Source organism: Capra hircus, chromosome 7 (assembly GCF_001704415.2).
Source record: "Capra hircus breed San Clemente chromosome 7, ASM170441v1, whole genome shotgun sequence".
NCBI lineage: Eukaryota > Metazoa > Chordata > Mammalia > Artiodactyla > Bovidae > Capra > Capra hircus.
The window spans coordinates 66,062,970-66,078,263 of NC_030814.1; the positions used below are offsets into that span (position 1 = coordinate 66,062,970).

The 15,294-nt window shown below is 44.3% G+C and overlaps 1 protein-coding gene and 1 pseudogene across 2 annotated transcripts; both read right to left on the minus strand.

Moving 5' to 3' along the window:
• On the minus strand, positions 3,055-6,668 carry SOWAHA (sosondowah ankyrin repeat domain family member A). The gene has a single exon (XM_018050403.1). The coding sequence runs from the start codon at positions 6,244-6,246 to the stop codon at positions 4,555-4,557; it is 1,692 nt and encodes a 563-aa protein (XP_017905892.1). The 5' UTR covers positions 6,247-6,668; the 3' UTR covers positions 3,055-4,554.
• Positions 9,339-10,835, minus strand: LOC102170872 (annotated as a pseudogene). The gene has a single exon (XR_001295907.2). The product of XR_001295907.2 is annotated as a pyruvate dehydrogenase E1 component subunit beta, mitochondrial pseudogene (transcript).

Genomic DNA, 15,294 nt, shown 5'->3' on the forward strand with positions numbered 1-15,294 from the left:
AGAAAAGATTCCACATGCCACTGGGCAGCTAAGCCTGTGTGCCACAACTACTGAGCCAGCATGAGCCTAGAGCCTGTGCTTTGCAACAAGAGAAGCCATCACAATGAGAAGCCCGCTCGCCACAACTAGAGAAAGCCGACACACAGCAACAAAAACCCTGTGCAGCCAAAATAAATAAATAAAAGGCATTGTGATATTTGAGATAATGTGATATCACTTACAGAATATAGGATAGTTTCCCTTTTGTGGGAATATATTTTTCCTAGCAGTGTCAATGTTGTTGTTTATATATACAGGTACTAACATGGTAAAAGAATGGTGATCAGGTAGAGTAACACCACAAATCAGAGTTATTTGGTTTTGGAATGCATCCAGATATCCCTTTGGGACCAACTTCGCACTCCTAGTAATATTTCAGGATGGTGTTGCAGTTCACAGACAACTCTACCTACTCATTCCACGTGCTCCTCCCTCCCCACAGCCTGTAGGATAGGTACTGCCAATTCCACAGAGAGAGAGACGGAGCTTGGAGAACTGGGTGACTTGCTTAAGGTCACTAAATGAATAAAGAGCTGAAATGAGACCATCTTGCTTTTCTTTGACAGGATGCTTTACTGGAAAAGAGCACCAGGATGCCATCCTGACCGTGACAGTTACTAGCTTGAGGCCATACAGGTTACTTACAGTTTCTCTAGGCTTCCTAACTTTAAAAATCAAGATACTAACAGTACATACATTGTAAGGTGGTGGTGAATACCTACAAAGTGTTTAGAACCGTGCTTACCACTTAGTAAACACAGGTTATATATGTGTTACCCATAGCCTGGTCTGGGGAAGGCAATGGCACCCCACTCCAGTACTCTTGCCTGGAAAATCCCACGGATGGAGGAGCCTGGTGGGCCGCAGTCCATGGGGTCGCGAAGAGTTGGACACGACTCAGCGACTTCACTTTCACATTTCACTTTCAGGCATTGGAGAAGGCAATGGCAACCCACTCCAGTGTTCTTGCCTGGAGAATCCTGGGGATAGGGGAACCTGGTGGGCTGCCGTCTATGGGGTCGCACAGAGTTGGACACGACTGAAGTGACTTAGCAGCAGCAGCATAGCCTGGTCAAAATTGGGAAAGGAGTACATCAAGGCTGTATACTGTCACCCTGTTTATTTAACTTATATGCAGAGTACATAAGGCAAAATGCCGGGCTGGATGAAGCACAAACTGGAATCAAGATTGTGGGGAGAAATATCAATAACCTCAGATATGCAGATGACACCACCCTTATGGCAGAAAGTGAGGAGGAACCAAAAAGCTTCTTGATGAAGATGAAAAAGGAGAGTGAAAAAGCCATCTTAAAACACAACATTCAGAAAACTAAGATCATGGCATCTGGTCCCATCGCTTCATGCCAAATAGATGGGGAAACAGTGGAAACATGACAGACTTTATTTTCTTGGGCTCCAAAATCACTGTGGACGGTGACTGCAGCCATGAAATTAAAAGATGCTTGCTCCTTGGAAGAAAAACTGTGATAAACCTAGACAGCATATTAAAATGCTGTTAAATATGACAGCATATGAAAAAGCAGAGCCATTACTTTGCCTACAAAATCTGACTAGTCAAAGCTATGGTTTGTCCAGTAGTCATGTATGGATGTGACAGCTGGACCATAAAAAGGTTGAGTGCCAAAGAATTGATGCCTTTGAACTGTAGTGATGGAGAAGATTCTTGACAGTCCCTTTTATCACAAGGAGATCAAGCCAGTCATTCCTAAAGGAAATCAACCCTGAATATTCACTGGAAGGACTGATGCTGAAGCTGAAACTCCAATACTTTGGCCACCTGATGGGGTGAGCTGACTCACTCAAAAAGACCCTGATGCTGGGAAAGATTGAAGGCAGGAGGAGAAGGGGACAACAGAGGATAAGATGGTTGGATGGCATCACCAACTCAATGTACATGAGCTTGAGTAAACTCTGGGAGATTGTGAAGAACAGGGAAGCCTGGCTTGCTGCAGTCCATGGGGTCACAAAGAGTCGGACACAACTGAGTAACTGAACAACAACATAGCCTGGTCTCCATTAGGTATGTAACACATACTCAAGAATAGCCTCCATCCTCCTGAGAGGAAATGTACAATTGTATTAAAAAGCTTGCTGTGGATATGAGTCATACACATCTACATCAGCAATTAACTCTTTCCCCATTAAGAGGAGTGATTCTGTTTCCTGTGATAATTTTAACCAGATAAATTGCCTTAATCGATGAACAACTATTTTCTTGGGGGGTCGTTTGTTGGAAATACCCTTCCACAGGTATACCTCCCGTTAACCAGATATTCTTCTTGAAAACTTCCCATATGCATATCAAACCATAATTTCCTACTAACTTCCCTTATAGTTTCAGACAGTCTTAGCCTGCAAGGGAAAAGCAGTGGTTTCTTACACCTGCATGTTAAGCTTATTGACCCTAAACTCTTGCCAAATGTTTTTACTACTTGGAAGGTTTGCAGCACACCCTTGTGAAACACAAAGATTCTTCCGCTGTTTAAGAATCTTCCTCTGATTTAAATGTGCCATAAACATTAGTTATTGTTATCACTACTATGCTGGTTTACATTTTGTCTTTCTCAAAGCCAGTCATACCTCTGTGTGTGACCTTTGTTACCCTCAGTCAAGTTTCTCTTTCATTATGAAAAATTTCTAATATTTTATTCTTAGACCTTCAGCTACTCAGATTGCTTTAATTATTGCCTCTTGTCATTTATTTTTTCACAGAGGCAGACGATTTGATGTGCATTTTGAAATAATTTATGCAGCTTAGCTAGAGTTCCAGGCAAGGAAAATGGGAGAGGCCAGATCAGGGCCTACCTTTATCTACAGTTTTTGGCTATCATATCCATGTTTGGTTGATTCCTTTACTTTGCAGAGAAATCCAAATTCTTTCAATAGAATGCTTGAAAGAAGCAAAAGGATGGGGATAAAAGTAATGAAAAGAAAGGCAAATATAGTAGCAAGTGCTATAGAATGTTTAAGGGAAGTACAGCATTACACAGCAGGAACAAAATGGGAAAATGTTTATTTCATTGGTTAAATCAAAACATTCCAGGAAGGACTGCCTTAAATAATTTTCAGAGGCCTCACTGGTACATATATGGGAGGGGAGCCCCACTACCCTGGTCACAAAAACTATTTGGTATAACTAATCACATGCAAACCCAATTTGCAAAAGCAGAGCATTATTACAATATGATATTTTAAAAAAAGATTGGTTGAGCAAATAGACTCCATATCTTTAAAATGGGGAAAGAGCCATTTTAATCACGCTGGGTTGAACCTGAGAAATCCTGGCAATACTTAAAACCTTCTCAATTACAAATAGGAGCAAAGATACAGGTGAATTAAGCTACCCCTCTCTAAGGTCGCTGAGCAAGGAGACTTTGCATTTGGTATTTTGAAATAAGTTGTTTGCTTTCAGATGGCTTTTTAAAATGGCTACCACATAAGTTTTGCTTGTATAGAACTTTCTTATAAAATAGTTGCTCCTTAATTGTATCTGTTACTATTTAACCAGTTATTTTTCTGGCGTTAGGCTATGACATTTTTTTTCTTTGAATATTCACCTACTGCAGTGAAAGCCTCAGCCAGATTTGAAAGCCACAGATTCAGAAACATGGCACAATGGTACAATTCACAAATCAAATTTTAAAAAGTTAAATATTCACGCCATATCAAAGTAGCCAGCGACCAGTGACAAAGATACATTTCACCATAAAGACAACCACAAATTAAAAGTATTTGCCAAAAATGTCTCTTTTCTCTCACTGTTAAATCACTTTTACTCCCAAGATGCACTTGTTTTCTAATATTTAGCATTCACAGTATAACTGAAATTAATTACATTCACAATGGTCACTTTCTGTGTTCAAGATTGGCATCTTGATTGCTTAAAATGAGGTAGATAACCATTCAAGGGTTTTGTTGGTTGGGACTAAATTTCTTTATATCTGGATCGTTTTTTTCTTTTTAAATAGAATTGCAAAATATTTAGCAAAAGATTGAACATGTCTGAGCATTTTGGAAAAATATAATTTCAAGAGGTTATTTTATGAAAGTTGTTTTACCTCATTTCAACTTAAAAACAGAATAAAAGCATCAAATTACAAATGCACTGCATATCTTAAAGCTGACAAATAATCTATCATCACACAAAGCTGTAATTCTGCTTTGGAAGTATATAGATGCAGAGGCATTGGGTTAAATCATTCAGGGGCCAGACCAGCTGCTGCCCCTGAACCTTTGATCCTAATTGCAAATCTCCTCCAAGGTTCAAGCCTGATTTCCAGAGTTCTTCATAGGAGGCTCTCACTGAGATCTTGAATCCCATCTCTGGAGAAAGATTAAGCTGGAGGCAAGGGCCCACTTGGGTAAAACAGGCTGCAGTGAACAAAGCTGAAGACACGATGGAGCCGCCAAAAGTGTTGGACCATGGTCTTGGGCAGGCTTTGACTGTGAGAGGGAGGGGCGATTAGAGCCACCAAGCCGTAACCTTGGGAACCGTCAGGTTGCTGGGGGTAGGCTGGGCACTAGACCAGCCAAGGGCCCCTGAGTGGGTCGACGAGAGATTTCTGAAAAGGCTGGCAGACTGCCGCGGATCTTTGTCTTTTTACGAGGAGCCATGGGCGAGGCTCCCAAGAATTTGCTTAAGGAGCTTGACTTCCTCATGCCTCGAGCCAGATCCTGGAGCATCAGGTCATCAGCCAGGACGCCCAGAAACGCGCTGGTGGTGGAACTGAGGATGGTGGCCGCCACCTGCACGGGGCGCCGGGCCGCAAAACTGCCACTACCACCAGCAGCCCCGTCGGGTTCAGTCGAACCTCGCAGGCCAGGGTCGCCAAGTAGGCGACGCAGAGCATACGAGGCGCCCGACTGCAGGTACTGGTAAGCGCGCCGTCCGCTGTGGTCGCGCACGTGCACCTGCGCGCCCAGGCGGACTACCAAGAGTACGGCCGCATCCTCGTGGCCGTGCAGCGCCGCCAAGTGCAGCGGCGTATAGCCGCCGTGCGAGCGCGCGTTGACGTCGACCCGTGCGCCCCCACGCCGCGCGACCTCCACCAGCTGCTGCACCATCTCGAGGTCGCCGCTCTTAGCGGCCCAGTGCAGGGCCGTGAAACCAGACATGAAATCGCGTTTGGCTGCCAGGCCGAGGTCGCGCAGCAGCAGCCCGTGCAGCTGGTGGGTCCAGCGGCCCCCAGCCGTCCGCACTAGCCACTCGTGTTCGGCCGGCTCCAGGGGCACGGCGGACGGCGGCGGGGCAGCCGGAGCCTCCTCGGTGTCGGGGCTCAGCAGGCGCGGGCCGGCGCGCGACAGACGCCTCAGGTGAGGGGAGCGGCCGGAGCCCAGACCGAGGCCCAGGCCGGACTCCTCAACCGAGAGCCGCCGCAGCAGCATCGGGGAGCTCCGCGGGCTGGGCTCCTCCGACAGCTGCCTGCGCAGGCCCTGCTCCTCAGCCCGGATCCGCAGCGCCGAGGGGCCGGGGACGCAGCGCACAGGCCGCATGCAGGGCTTCTGTGGCGGAGGGCGCGGAGTGGGTGGTGGTGGCTCCCGAGGCGCAGCTTCCGGGTCTGGCGGTTCTACATGGGGCGAGGGTGCCTCCGACGGCGCCGTGGACGCTGGGGCCACGTCTTCAGAGAGACCCTCAGGGGGCTGGGCCAGCTCGAAGGCTGGAATCTGGGGGTCCGAGGGCACCCCTGACTGCCAGGCCGGGCCTAACAACAGCCCCTGAGTGGTCTCTGAGGCCGGAGCCCCGGCGGTGTCCTGCTGCTCTGATGGCGGGGCCGGGTCCTCAGCCGGTTCCGCCGCCCTCGGTGCCGAGGACGAGGACGGAGCCCCAGAAGCCGCGGTTTCCTCCTGTGAGACAGAAGTGACCTTCGACGGCGGGGCTGGTGCCTCCGGGGCGCTCTGGAAGCAGCAGGGCGGGGGCTCGGGTCCGTCGCGGGACCGCGACTTCTTCCTCAGCACCACGAATTTGACGCCGTCGAGCTCCTTCACCACGGCCACGTTGTTGACGAACTGCTTGAAGCGGTCCCTGCGGGCGGCGCGGCCGCGTGGGTCGCCGGCCTCCAGCAGCGGTTTGAAGCGGCTCAGCAGCTCCGAGTTGCGCACCTTCCCGCCGTTCTCCTGCAGGAAGCCCAGCACCGCCGCCTGGCTCACTCCGGCGGCCGCAGCAGCCGCGGCCGCGGCCAGCGCCATGGTCACTTACCGCCCCGCAAGGGGGGAGCCAGGCCGGCCGCTCCCACCAACTCTGCGGTTCCCGGTTGCTGGGCAAGGTGGACGTCGCGGCGCCGCCGGAGGAGGGAGCCGGGGTTCCGGGAGTCAGGTCCGCCTCGGCCAGTCTCACCTGATCTTGTTCACCGAGGCGTGACGGGCGTGTCCCCGAAGCTGGACCTCGGTCATGCCAGCGCAGCAGGGCCCGGCAGTCTCCTGGAGAAAGGAGCCGGGGGCCGCGGCGCGCGACCCCCGCCGCCGCCCCGCGGGGTCCCCAGTCTTCGGGGTAGGTGTCTGCCTTTACAGTCTGTCCAATGGGCGCCGGACTCCATCCCCCATGCGCGGTGCTCGCCTTACAGGTGACAGCTGCCGCCAGGGCCGCGGTGGGAGTACGGGAGCGGAAATTCTCCACCGCCCCTCCCAACCCGGGAATTAAAGGCACAGTGCCAGGCTTCAGCTCCGCTCCCGGTTGCTAGGTGGGTGTGTTCCCCAGGGATAACGCGGTCGCCCGCCGAAGCAAGGTTTCTTATTCCTTTAAGAAATGTTTAACCACCACAAAATACCGGGCAATTGCTTAAACCAGTAATTTATTCAAAGACCATCCACGCCTTTTGAATTGTTGATTACAGAAAAATGGCTTCGTGCAACTTGCAGTAGACACAATTCGCTGTGCGTGGCAATGTATGCCACCCGAGACTTAGAAGAGACGTTTTAAAAAGCAGTTTTCTTATGATGCGATAGTACATTTTCACATCGGGTTTGGGGAATAAAACCACAGGAAAACATAAAGAAGGAAAAATATCATTTAAAATCAACATTATCAAATTAACATTTTTGACTGTTTTTCTTCTCCCTCCCCCTACACGTGTATACATGTTTATGCTTTAAAATAAGGTAAAATTGGAATCATGCTATGTTTTTAAAAATTCACTTCCTCCACAAATATTTGCTGCGCACCTAGTTTGGGCCAGTACCTTTTCAGATTGTGATACATGGTTTAGAAAGACAGATAAAAACCCCTGATTTAGTGGAGCTCTTGTGGTAGAATGGGGGAAGGTTTTTCTTGTTCAGTTGCTAAGTCCTGTGGGGCTCTTTGTGACCCTTTGGACTGAAGCATGCCAGGCTTCCCTGTTAGGGAATAGTGGGGAGCAACAAAGAGAAGAACAAAATTGTATAATATATATTAGAGAAATACTATGGATATTTAAAGTAAAATAAAATACTATGAGTATTTAGAGTAAAATAGAGGGGCAGGTTCGGAGAAGGCAATGGCACCCCACTCCAGCACTCTTGCCTGGAAAATCCCATGGACAGAGGAGCCTGGTGGGCTGCAGTCCATGGGGTTGCTAAGAGTCTGACAGGACTCAGCGATTTCACTTTCACTTTTCACTTTGATGCATTGGATAAGGAAATGGCAACCCACTCCAGTGTTCTTGCCTGGAGAATCCCAGAGACAGGGGAGCCTGGTGGGCTGCCGTCTATGGGGTCGCACAGAGTTGAACACGACTAAAGTGACTTAGCAGCAGCAGCGGCAGAGGGGCAGGTTGAAAGTTTGAACCCTTTATTCAGGGTAGGACTCACTATTGAAGGCCCTTTAAGGGATTAGAGATTTATGTAGGTAAGTAGAAGAAACTTTCAGCAGAAGAAACAGGGCAGAGGTGTGACCAGTTTTTTAATTTACAAACACAATACTACAAATACATAAACAAAGACACTCTGGTAGTTAAAGAGAGCAAGACTCTCGAATCAAAATTCCACATTTGAGTCCTGTCTCTTCCTTGAGTACTTGCTTGACCTCTCTGTGCCTCAATTTTCTTATCTGTGAAGGGAGAAATGGACAGTAATTACACTTACCAAATTGTTGTGAGGATTCTGTGAGAAAGTAAACATAAAGCACTTAGAACAGGCTTGGCCCACAGTAAATATTCAAATTCTTATTAGTAGTATGTTGTTGTTCAGTCGCTCAGTCATATACCACTGTTTGCGACCCCGTGGACTGCAGCATGCCAGGCTTCCCTCTCCTTCACCATCTCCCAGAGCTTGTTCATTGAGTCATTGATGCCATCCAACTACCTCATCCTCTTTGGATGAGATTTGGGCTCCATTTCCTCATTTGAGCTCCAAAATCACTGCAGATGGTGACTGCAGTGACACTTAATGACACTCCTTGGAAGAAAAGTTATGACCAACCTAGACAGCATATTAAAAAGCAGAGGATCTTTTTTAAAGATCTTCCAAATTGTTCTTTCTAGTGGATGAACCAATGGAGATTTTTAGTAATCCCATCCAAATTAATTTCTTGATGGGAGTTTCTATTCCTCAACTTTTCCCATTTTTATTTTGAAAAATTTCATTCTTGAGTATTATTTCTTGTGTTTGTAGCCATCCATCCACTCTTTCAGTTGAGGTGCAGTTGATTTACATTACTCTATTTGCTTTGGGATACAACAGAGTGATTCAATATTTTCATGAAATATATACCATTTAAAGATATTGCAAAATCATGGCTATATTTCTCTCTGCTATATGGTATCCTATTATTTTTCTTACATTATACATAATGATTTTTATTTCTTAATTACTACTTCAGTCTGGCAATACCCAAAACCAAATCTCCACAGACATCTGTATTCTGAGTTTGTGAATCTTTTTCTGTTTCATCGATAAGTTCATTTGTGTCTTATTTTAGATGGAAATTAAACTGATTTCCTATGGCAGTTTTCTCTCTGTTTCTGACAACCTTGCCTTAAATGAGAATATGTAAATAAATTATCCTGAAAGGAGTGTAATTTTCAGGAATAGTATAACATCAAACGGACTTTTGCACACCTTTAAGCCTGCAGAGTTTCCAGCCTGAAAATGGAACTTTTCCCTTTTCGGTCTGGGCACTTGGGGCGCAGAATTTGCAGCCTGCAATAGGATTTTCCCTGTATTTCAGCCCAGCTGCAAAAGTCCTGGCCCCAATACAAACTGGGGGACCAAAAACAACAACAACAAAACCACACCAGCTTTTGTGAATGGCAACACTAGCTTTTGCCAAAAGCAGGGAAAGGGCTCAGAATTTTTTTTTTCCCCCGTAGTTAGGAATTCCTTTATTCCTTATCAAAACAATCTTAACAGTAAATGTAGATTAAATGCTTTTAATTTTTGCATATAAGTTATCCTTTTTTGGATATATCTTTCATCAGGACTCTGCCGCATTTACACCGTGTTCTTCCAGTGAGAGGGTAAAATTGCACATGAACCTTATTCAAAGAACATGGTACTGTAACAGACCAAAAAAATATGGAACTTAGGAGAGTGGAAAGTTTTACCACAAACACATTTAAACTTCTTCCCAGTAAAAAAAATCTGTTGTTGCTTCAGAGATAACTTTATGAATTAAAAGGTCTTATGGGACAATCCAGATGAAGAGTCAGCAAGTATTTTAAATAAATTCCAATGACCTGAACTTCAACTCCAAACTAGATATTTAGTGTTTTCTTTATTGCAAATATGATGTCTTTAACCTGAGGTACAGAGTTGTCTTCTAGAATCTTTGCATAAGGCATAGGCACATCGGCACCAGTGACACGAACTGCAGGAGCATCCAGGAAATTGAACGCAGGGCCTTCCATGATCCTGGCACAGATTTCAGCTCCTATTCCGAACTGTGGCCAGCCTCCTTCCACGGTACAAGGTGATTGGTCTTCATGACACTGGCTTCTACTGTTTCAATGTCCATTGGCCTGATGGTTTGCAAATTTGTCTCCTCACATTCAATTCCCTCTTTAGACAGCACTGTTGCAGCTTCTAAGCAGTGGCCCACAGGTCTTGAAAGCAACTATAGTTACGTGTGTTCCTTGCCTTTCTATTTTGGCTTTTCCAATAGGGATCAGAAAATCTTTTGACTGAGCTTCTGAAGGAAGTTCAAAAGGTACTCCGTACATCAATTCATTCTCCAACACCACCACTGGGTTGGTATCCCTAATGGCTGATTTAATAAACCCTTTTGCATCTGAACTCCAAGGGCTGACCACCTTTAAGCCTGGCCAATCCCCATACCAGGCAGCAAAACTGTGAGTGCTGGGCAGCTACACCTGCTGAGGCGCCATTGGGCTCCCTGAAGACTACGGGCACAGACTGAAGGCCCCCTGACATGTAGTACGTCTTGGCAGCTGAGTTTATGACCTGGTCAATGGCTTGCATAGAGAAACTGAAGGTCATGAATTCACAAATGGGCCATAACCCAGCCATAGCTGCGCCTACAGCAATTCCAGCAAAACCCATCTCAGATATGGGAGTATCTATGATCCTCTTATCTCCATATTTCTTCCACAGGCCTCGACTAACCTTATATGCCCCATCGTACTGGACAACTTCTTCCCCAAGGAGAAATACTTTCTCATCTCTTTCCAGCTCCTCATCCATGCCTTGACTTATAGCCTTACGAACTGTCACCTGCAGTGCAGCCGGCGCGGTCCAAAGGAACCGCCTCCTCAGCAGCCCGGAGACCTGCTCAAGGGGTCTCTGCACCAACACAGCAACCACTGCCATCTTGACCGTGTCCTCTAGCCGCTGCCAAATGCCAGAATTTTCTTACGTTCAGTCCTTCATGGCCCTTAGGCGGAATCTGGATTTGAGAGACTCATGCCACATGTGTCTTTCTGTTGCTTCCCTGTCTCCTGTCGCCCTCTATCTTTCTCCATCAGATTTCCTAGATGACTCCTACTTGACCTTTCATATCCACATGACCTCTAGGAAAGAATTCTGGGGTTCCCTTTGGTTCAGGTCTTTCTCCTATTTTCAAAAGCCTGAGGGATCAAAAACTCTCCTAACATTCTAAAGAATTCCCTTCTAAATACTCCAGTTTCTCAGGGTGGGGAAGGACCAAGCTTCCCCCACTCCTTCAGAGTCTTCTGATGGGACCGAGACCTCACTTCCCACCAGAGGGACAAATCAAAATTTTTATCAGATGATCTGCCCCTGATACCAGAGTCAATTTGAGCACTATTTGATCTATATTTTAGCTATAAAACTATGACTACAGAAAGGAAAGATGACTTTTTGACATGGCCATGATATTCTTTAGACTCTGGAGAAAACTGGTTAAAATCAAATTTTTTTTTCTTGGAAACTGCAAAACCAGTTCTTTTGGCATATGTAATTAAAAACAACTAGCTTGTTAAAGGAGAAGGCAATGGCAACCCACTCCAGTACTCTTGCCTGGCAAATCCCATGGACGGAGAAGCCTGGTAGGCTGCAGACTGAAGCGACTTAGCAGCAACAGCAGCAGCAGCTTGTCAAAAGGCCTGCCTAGGGAAAAGCTTGAAGTTAACCCTTTCCATGTTCTTGAAATACACAGCCCGCTTTGCCTGAGACCTCAGCCTTGGGCAAATTAGAACTTCAAGCAAAAAAAGGAGGGGGAGAGGGGTCAAAGAAACATTTTAAATCTCAAGTGGAAAATTATGAGATCTCTGTCTGGATTTATGTATGTCTCCGTGTGTGTCTTTTGACTTTTTTTTTTTAATATTGCTGAAGTTGTAAATGAGTTCTAATTGGCCTAAAGCAAAGTAAGTGCTTACAAATCAGACAATTCTTAATACAAGAGAAATTAACCTAAATGAATTTCAGATTCACATGAACTGGGAAATAATATTAAATATCTAGTATTAATGTTTGTTTGCTAATCTAATATAGACAGGTCTGAGTTGTTAACATTAAGCATAATGTTTTCATTGTGTCTAGGTTTATTATAAATTAAATATTTTAATATTGTTATATATGTTATAAGTTTGTCAGCAAGGAAAGTACTTCAAGTGAAGAAACTTCAAAAAAATACATAAATGAGATATTATGTTTTAGATAAACTATTAAGAATAATAATACTTTAGAAATGTCTGTCTAAAACAGTCTGTCTAGATTTTGGTAACCTGAATTTCTAGAGTTGTGCTAAACTAAGTGATAGAAGTTTATTGAATAGCTATGTCATTTCCAAATAAAATAAGATTTTGAAACATTAATTCAGTTCAGTTTAGTGGGTAAGTCATGTCCAACTCTTTGCAGCACACCAGGCCTCCTTGGTGTCCATCACCAACTTCTGGAGTTTACTCAAACTCATGTCCATTGAGTTGGTGATGCCATCCAACCTCTGTCATCTTTCTCTCCTGCCTTCAATCTTTCCCAGCATCAGGGTCTTTTCAGATGAGTCACTTCTTCACATCAGGTGGCCAAAGTATTGGAGTTTCAGCTTCAGCATCAGCACTTCCAATGAATATTCAGGACTGATCTCCTTTAGAATGGGCTGGTTGGATCTCCTTGCAGTCCAAGGGACTCTCAAGAGTCTTCTCCAACACCACAGTTCAAAAGCATCAATTCTTCAGCGCTCAGCTTTCTTTATAGTTCAACTCTCACATCCATGCATGACTACTGGTAAAACCATAGCTTTGACTAGATGGACCTTTGTCGGCAAAGTAATGTCTCTGCTTTTTAATATGCTGTCTAGGTTGCTCATAACTTATCTTCAAAGGAGCAAGCGTCTTTTAATTTCATGGCTGCAGTCACCATCTGCAGTGATTTTGGAGCCCCAAAAATAAAGTCTGTCACTGTTTTCACTGTTTCCCCATCTATTTGCCATGAAGTGATGGGACTGGATGCCATGATCTCTGTTTTCTGAATGTTGAGCTTTAAGCCAACTTTTTCATTCTCCTCTTTCACTTTCATCAAGAGGTTCTTTAGTTCTTCACTTTCTGCCATAAGGGTGATATCAGCTGCATATCTGAGGTTATTGATATTTCTCCCCTTAGTTTTAATTCCAGCTTGTTCTTCGTTTAGCCCAGCGTTTCTCATAATGTACTCTGCATATAAGTTAAATAAGCAGGGTGACAATATACAGCCTTGATGTACTCCTTTTCCTATTTGGAACCAGTCTGTTGTTCCATGTCCAGTTCTAACTGTTGCTTCCTGACCTGCATACAGATTTCTCAAGAGGCAGATCAGGTGGTCTGGTATTCCCATCTCTTTCAGAATTTTTCACAGTTTATTGTGATCCACACAATCAAAGGCTTTGGCATAGTCAATGAAGCAGAAGTAGATGTTTTTCTGGAACTCTCTTGCTTTTTCTATGATACAGTGGATGTCGGCAATTTGATCTTTGGTTCCTCTGCCTTTTCTAAATCCAGCTTGAACATCTGGAAGTTCACAGTTCACATACTGTTGAAGCCTGGCTTGGATAATTTTGAGCATTACTTTGCTATCATGTGATATGAGTGCAATTGTGCAGTAGTTTGAGCATTCTTTGGCACTGTCTTTCATTGGGATTGGAAAGAAAACTGACTTTTTCCAGTGCTGTGGCCACTGCCAAGGTTTCCAAATTTGCTGGCATATTGAGTGCAGCATTTTCACAGCATCATCTTTCAGGATTTGAAATAGCTCAACTGGAATTCTGTCACCTCCACTAGCTTTGTTTATAGTTATGCTTCCTAAGGCCCACTTGACTTCACATTCCAGGATGTCTGGCTCTAGGTGAGTGATCATACCATCGTGATTATCTGGGTCATGAAGATCTTTTTTGTACAGTTCTTCTGTGTATTCTTGCCATGTCTTCTTAATATCTTCTGCTTCTGTTAGGTCCATACCATTTCTGTCCTTTATCAAGCCCATCTTTGCATGAAATGTTCCCTTGGTATCTCTAATTTTCTTGATGACCATTATATCTATTACTGTGGGCGAGAATCCCTTAGAAGAAATGGAGTAGTCATCATAGTCAACAAAAGAGTCCAAAATGCAGTACTTGGATGCAGTCTTAAAAACGGCAGAATGATCTCTGTTCATTTCCAAGGCAAACCATTCAATATCAAGGTAATCCAAGTTTATGCCCCAACCAGTAATGCTGAAGAAGCTGAAGTTGAATGGTTCTATGAAGACCTACAAGACCTTCTATGATAAACACCAAAAAAAGATGTCCTTTTCATTATAGGGAACTGGAATGCAAAAGTAGGACGTCAAGAAACACCTGGAGTAACAGGCAAATTTGGTCTTGGAGTACGGAATGAAGCAGGCCAAAGGCTAATAGAGTTCTACCAAGAGAATGCACTGGTCATATCAAACACCCTTAGAGATTTTGGACTATTAATGAATAGTGTTTGGTGCCATCCTGAGATATTCTCTATAAGAAAGCAAATTTTTTTTTTTGGAAATTATCACTGGTATTTATGTTTACCAATCCATAGAATGCTAATATAAAGGTCAGTTCTTGGTTGCTAAAGGAAAGTAGGAAGTGTGTTTTCAGTAAAGAATGTATGAGGAATGAAGTTACATTTTATGAAGGGAAATAGAAGTAGGTCTGACTTACAGGTGGCTGTTTCAGGATGGGAGAACAAAGTAATGGGTATAAAAAGTGATAAGAAGGTTTTATAGAAAGTGGACCCCAAGGGAAGAGTTTTGTGCATAAATACAAGTTTTCTTGAGATCTTGAAATGCCTTTGGTAATGGATTTTAAGTTTCTTTACCTCTGAAGTGATCTGTTCTATGTTTACCTTTGAAATCTTCTTTGTCACTTTGGCTAAGTGAATATATTTCACAGTGATCTATATGATTCTATCTGACTGAGTGTTACAAACCCTTTTGATATTTATTGACAAAATTTCCTAAATAACTTGGCTTCTAGCTAACTTCGGGATGCTTCAGAGGGCCCCTGAGACATCCCAAAGAGGTATTAAACTACCTAGGTTCAGTGGACATGTTAAATTTCATGGGAAGCACTGTTGAAGGGGTGAGAAATCTCAGGTTATACCGTTATGGTTGATGCTACTAATATAGATATCCTAGAATTATGTGGAATTCATGAAAATCTGATATGTCCTGGTATAATGTTGTCAGTTATAATTCTAGTTATCATGTCAAAGTGTTACAAGTCACAGCAATGACCAGGTTACTTTGTCAATTGCAGTTTAATCAGATTTTAATCATGCCTTCTATGGTTTCACTCTGATCCCTTTGCAGGACTACTACTACCTTCAAGGTTTATGGAAAAGGCTTTTCTAAGAGTAACCA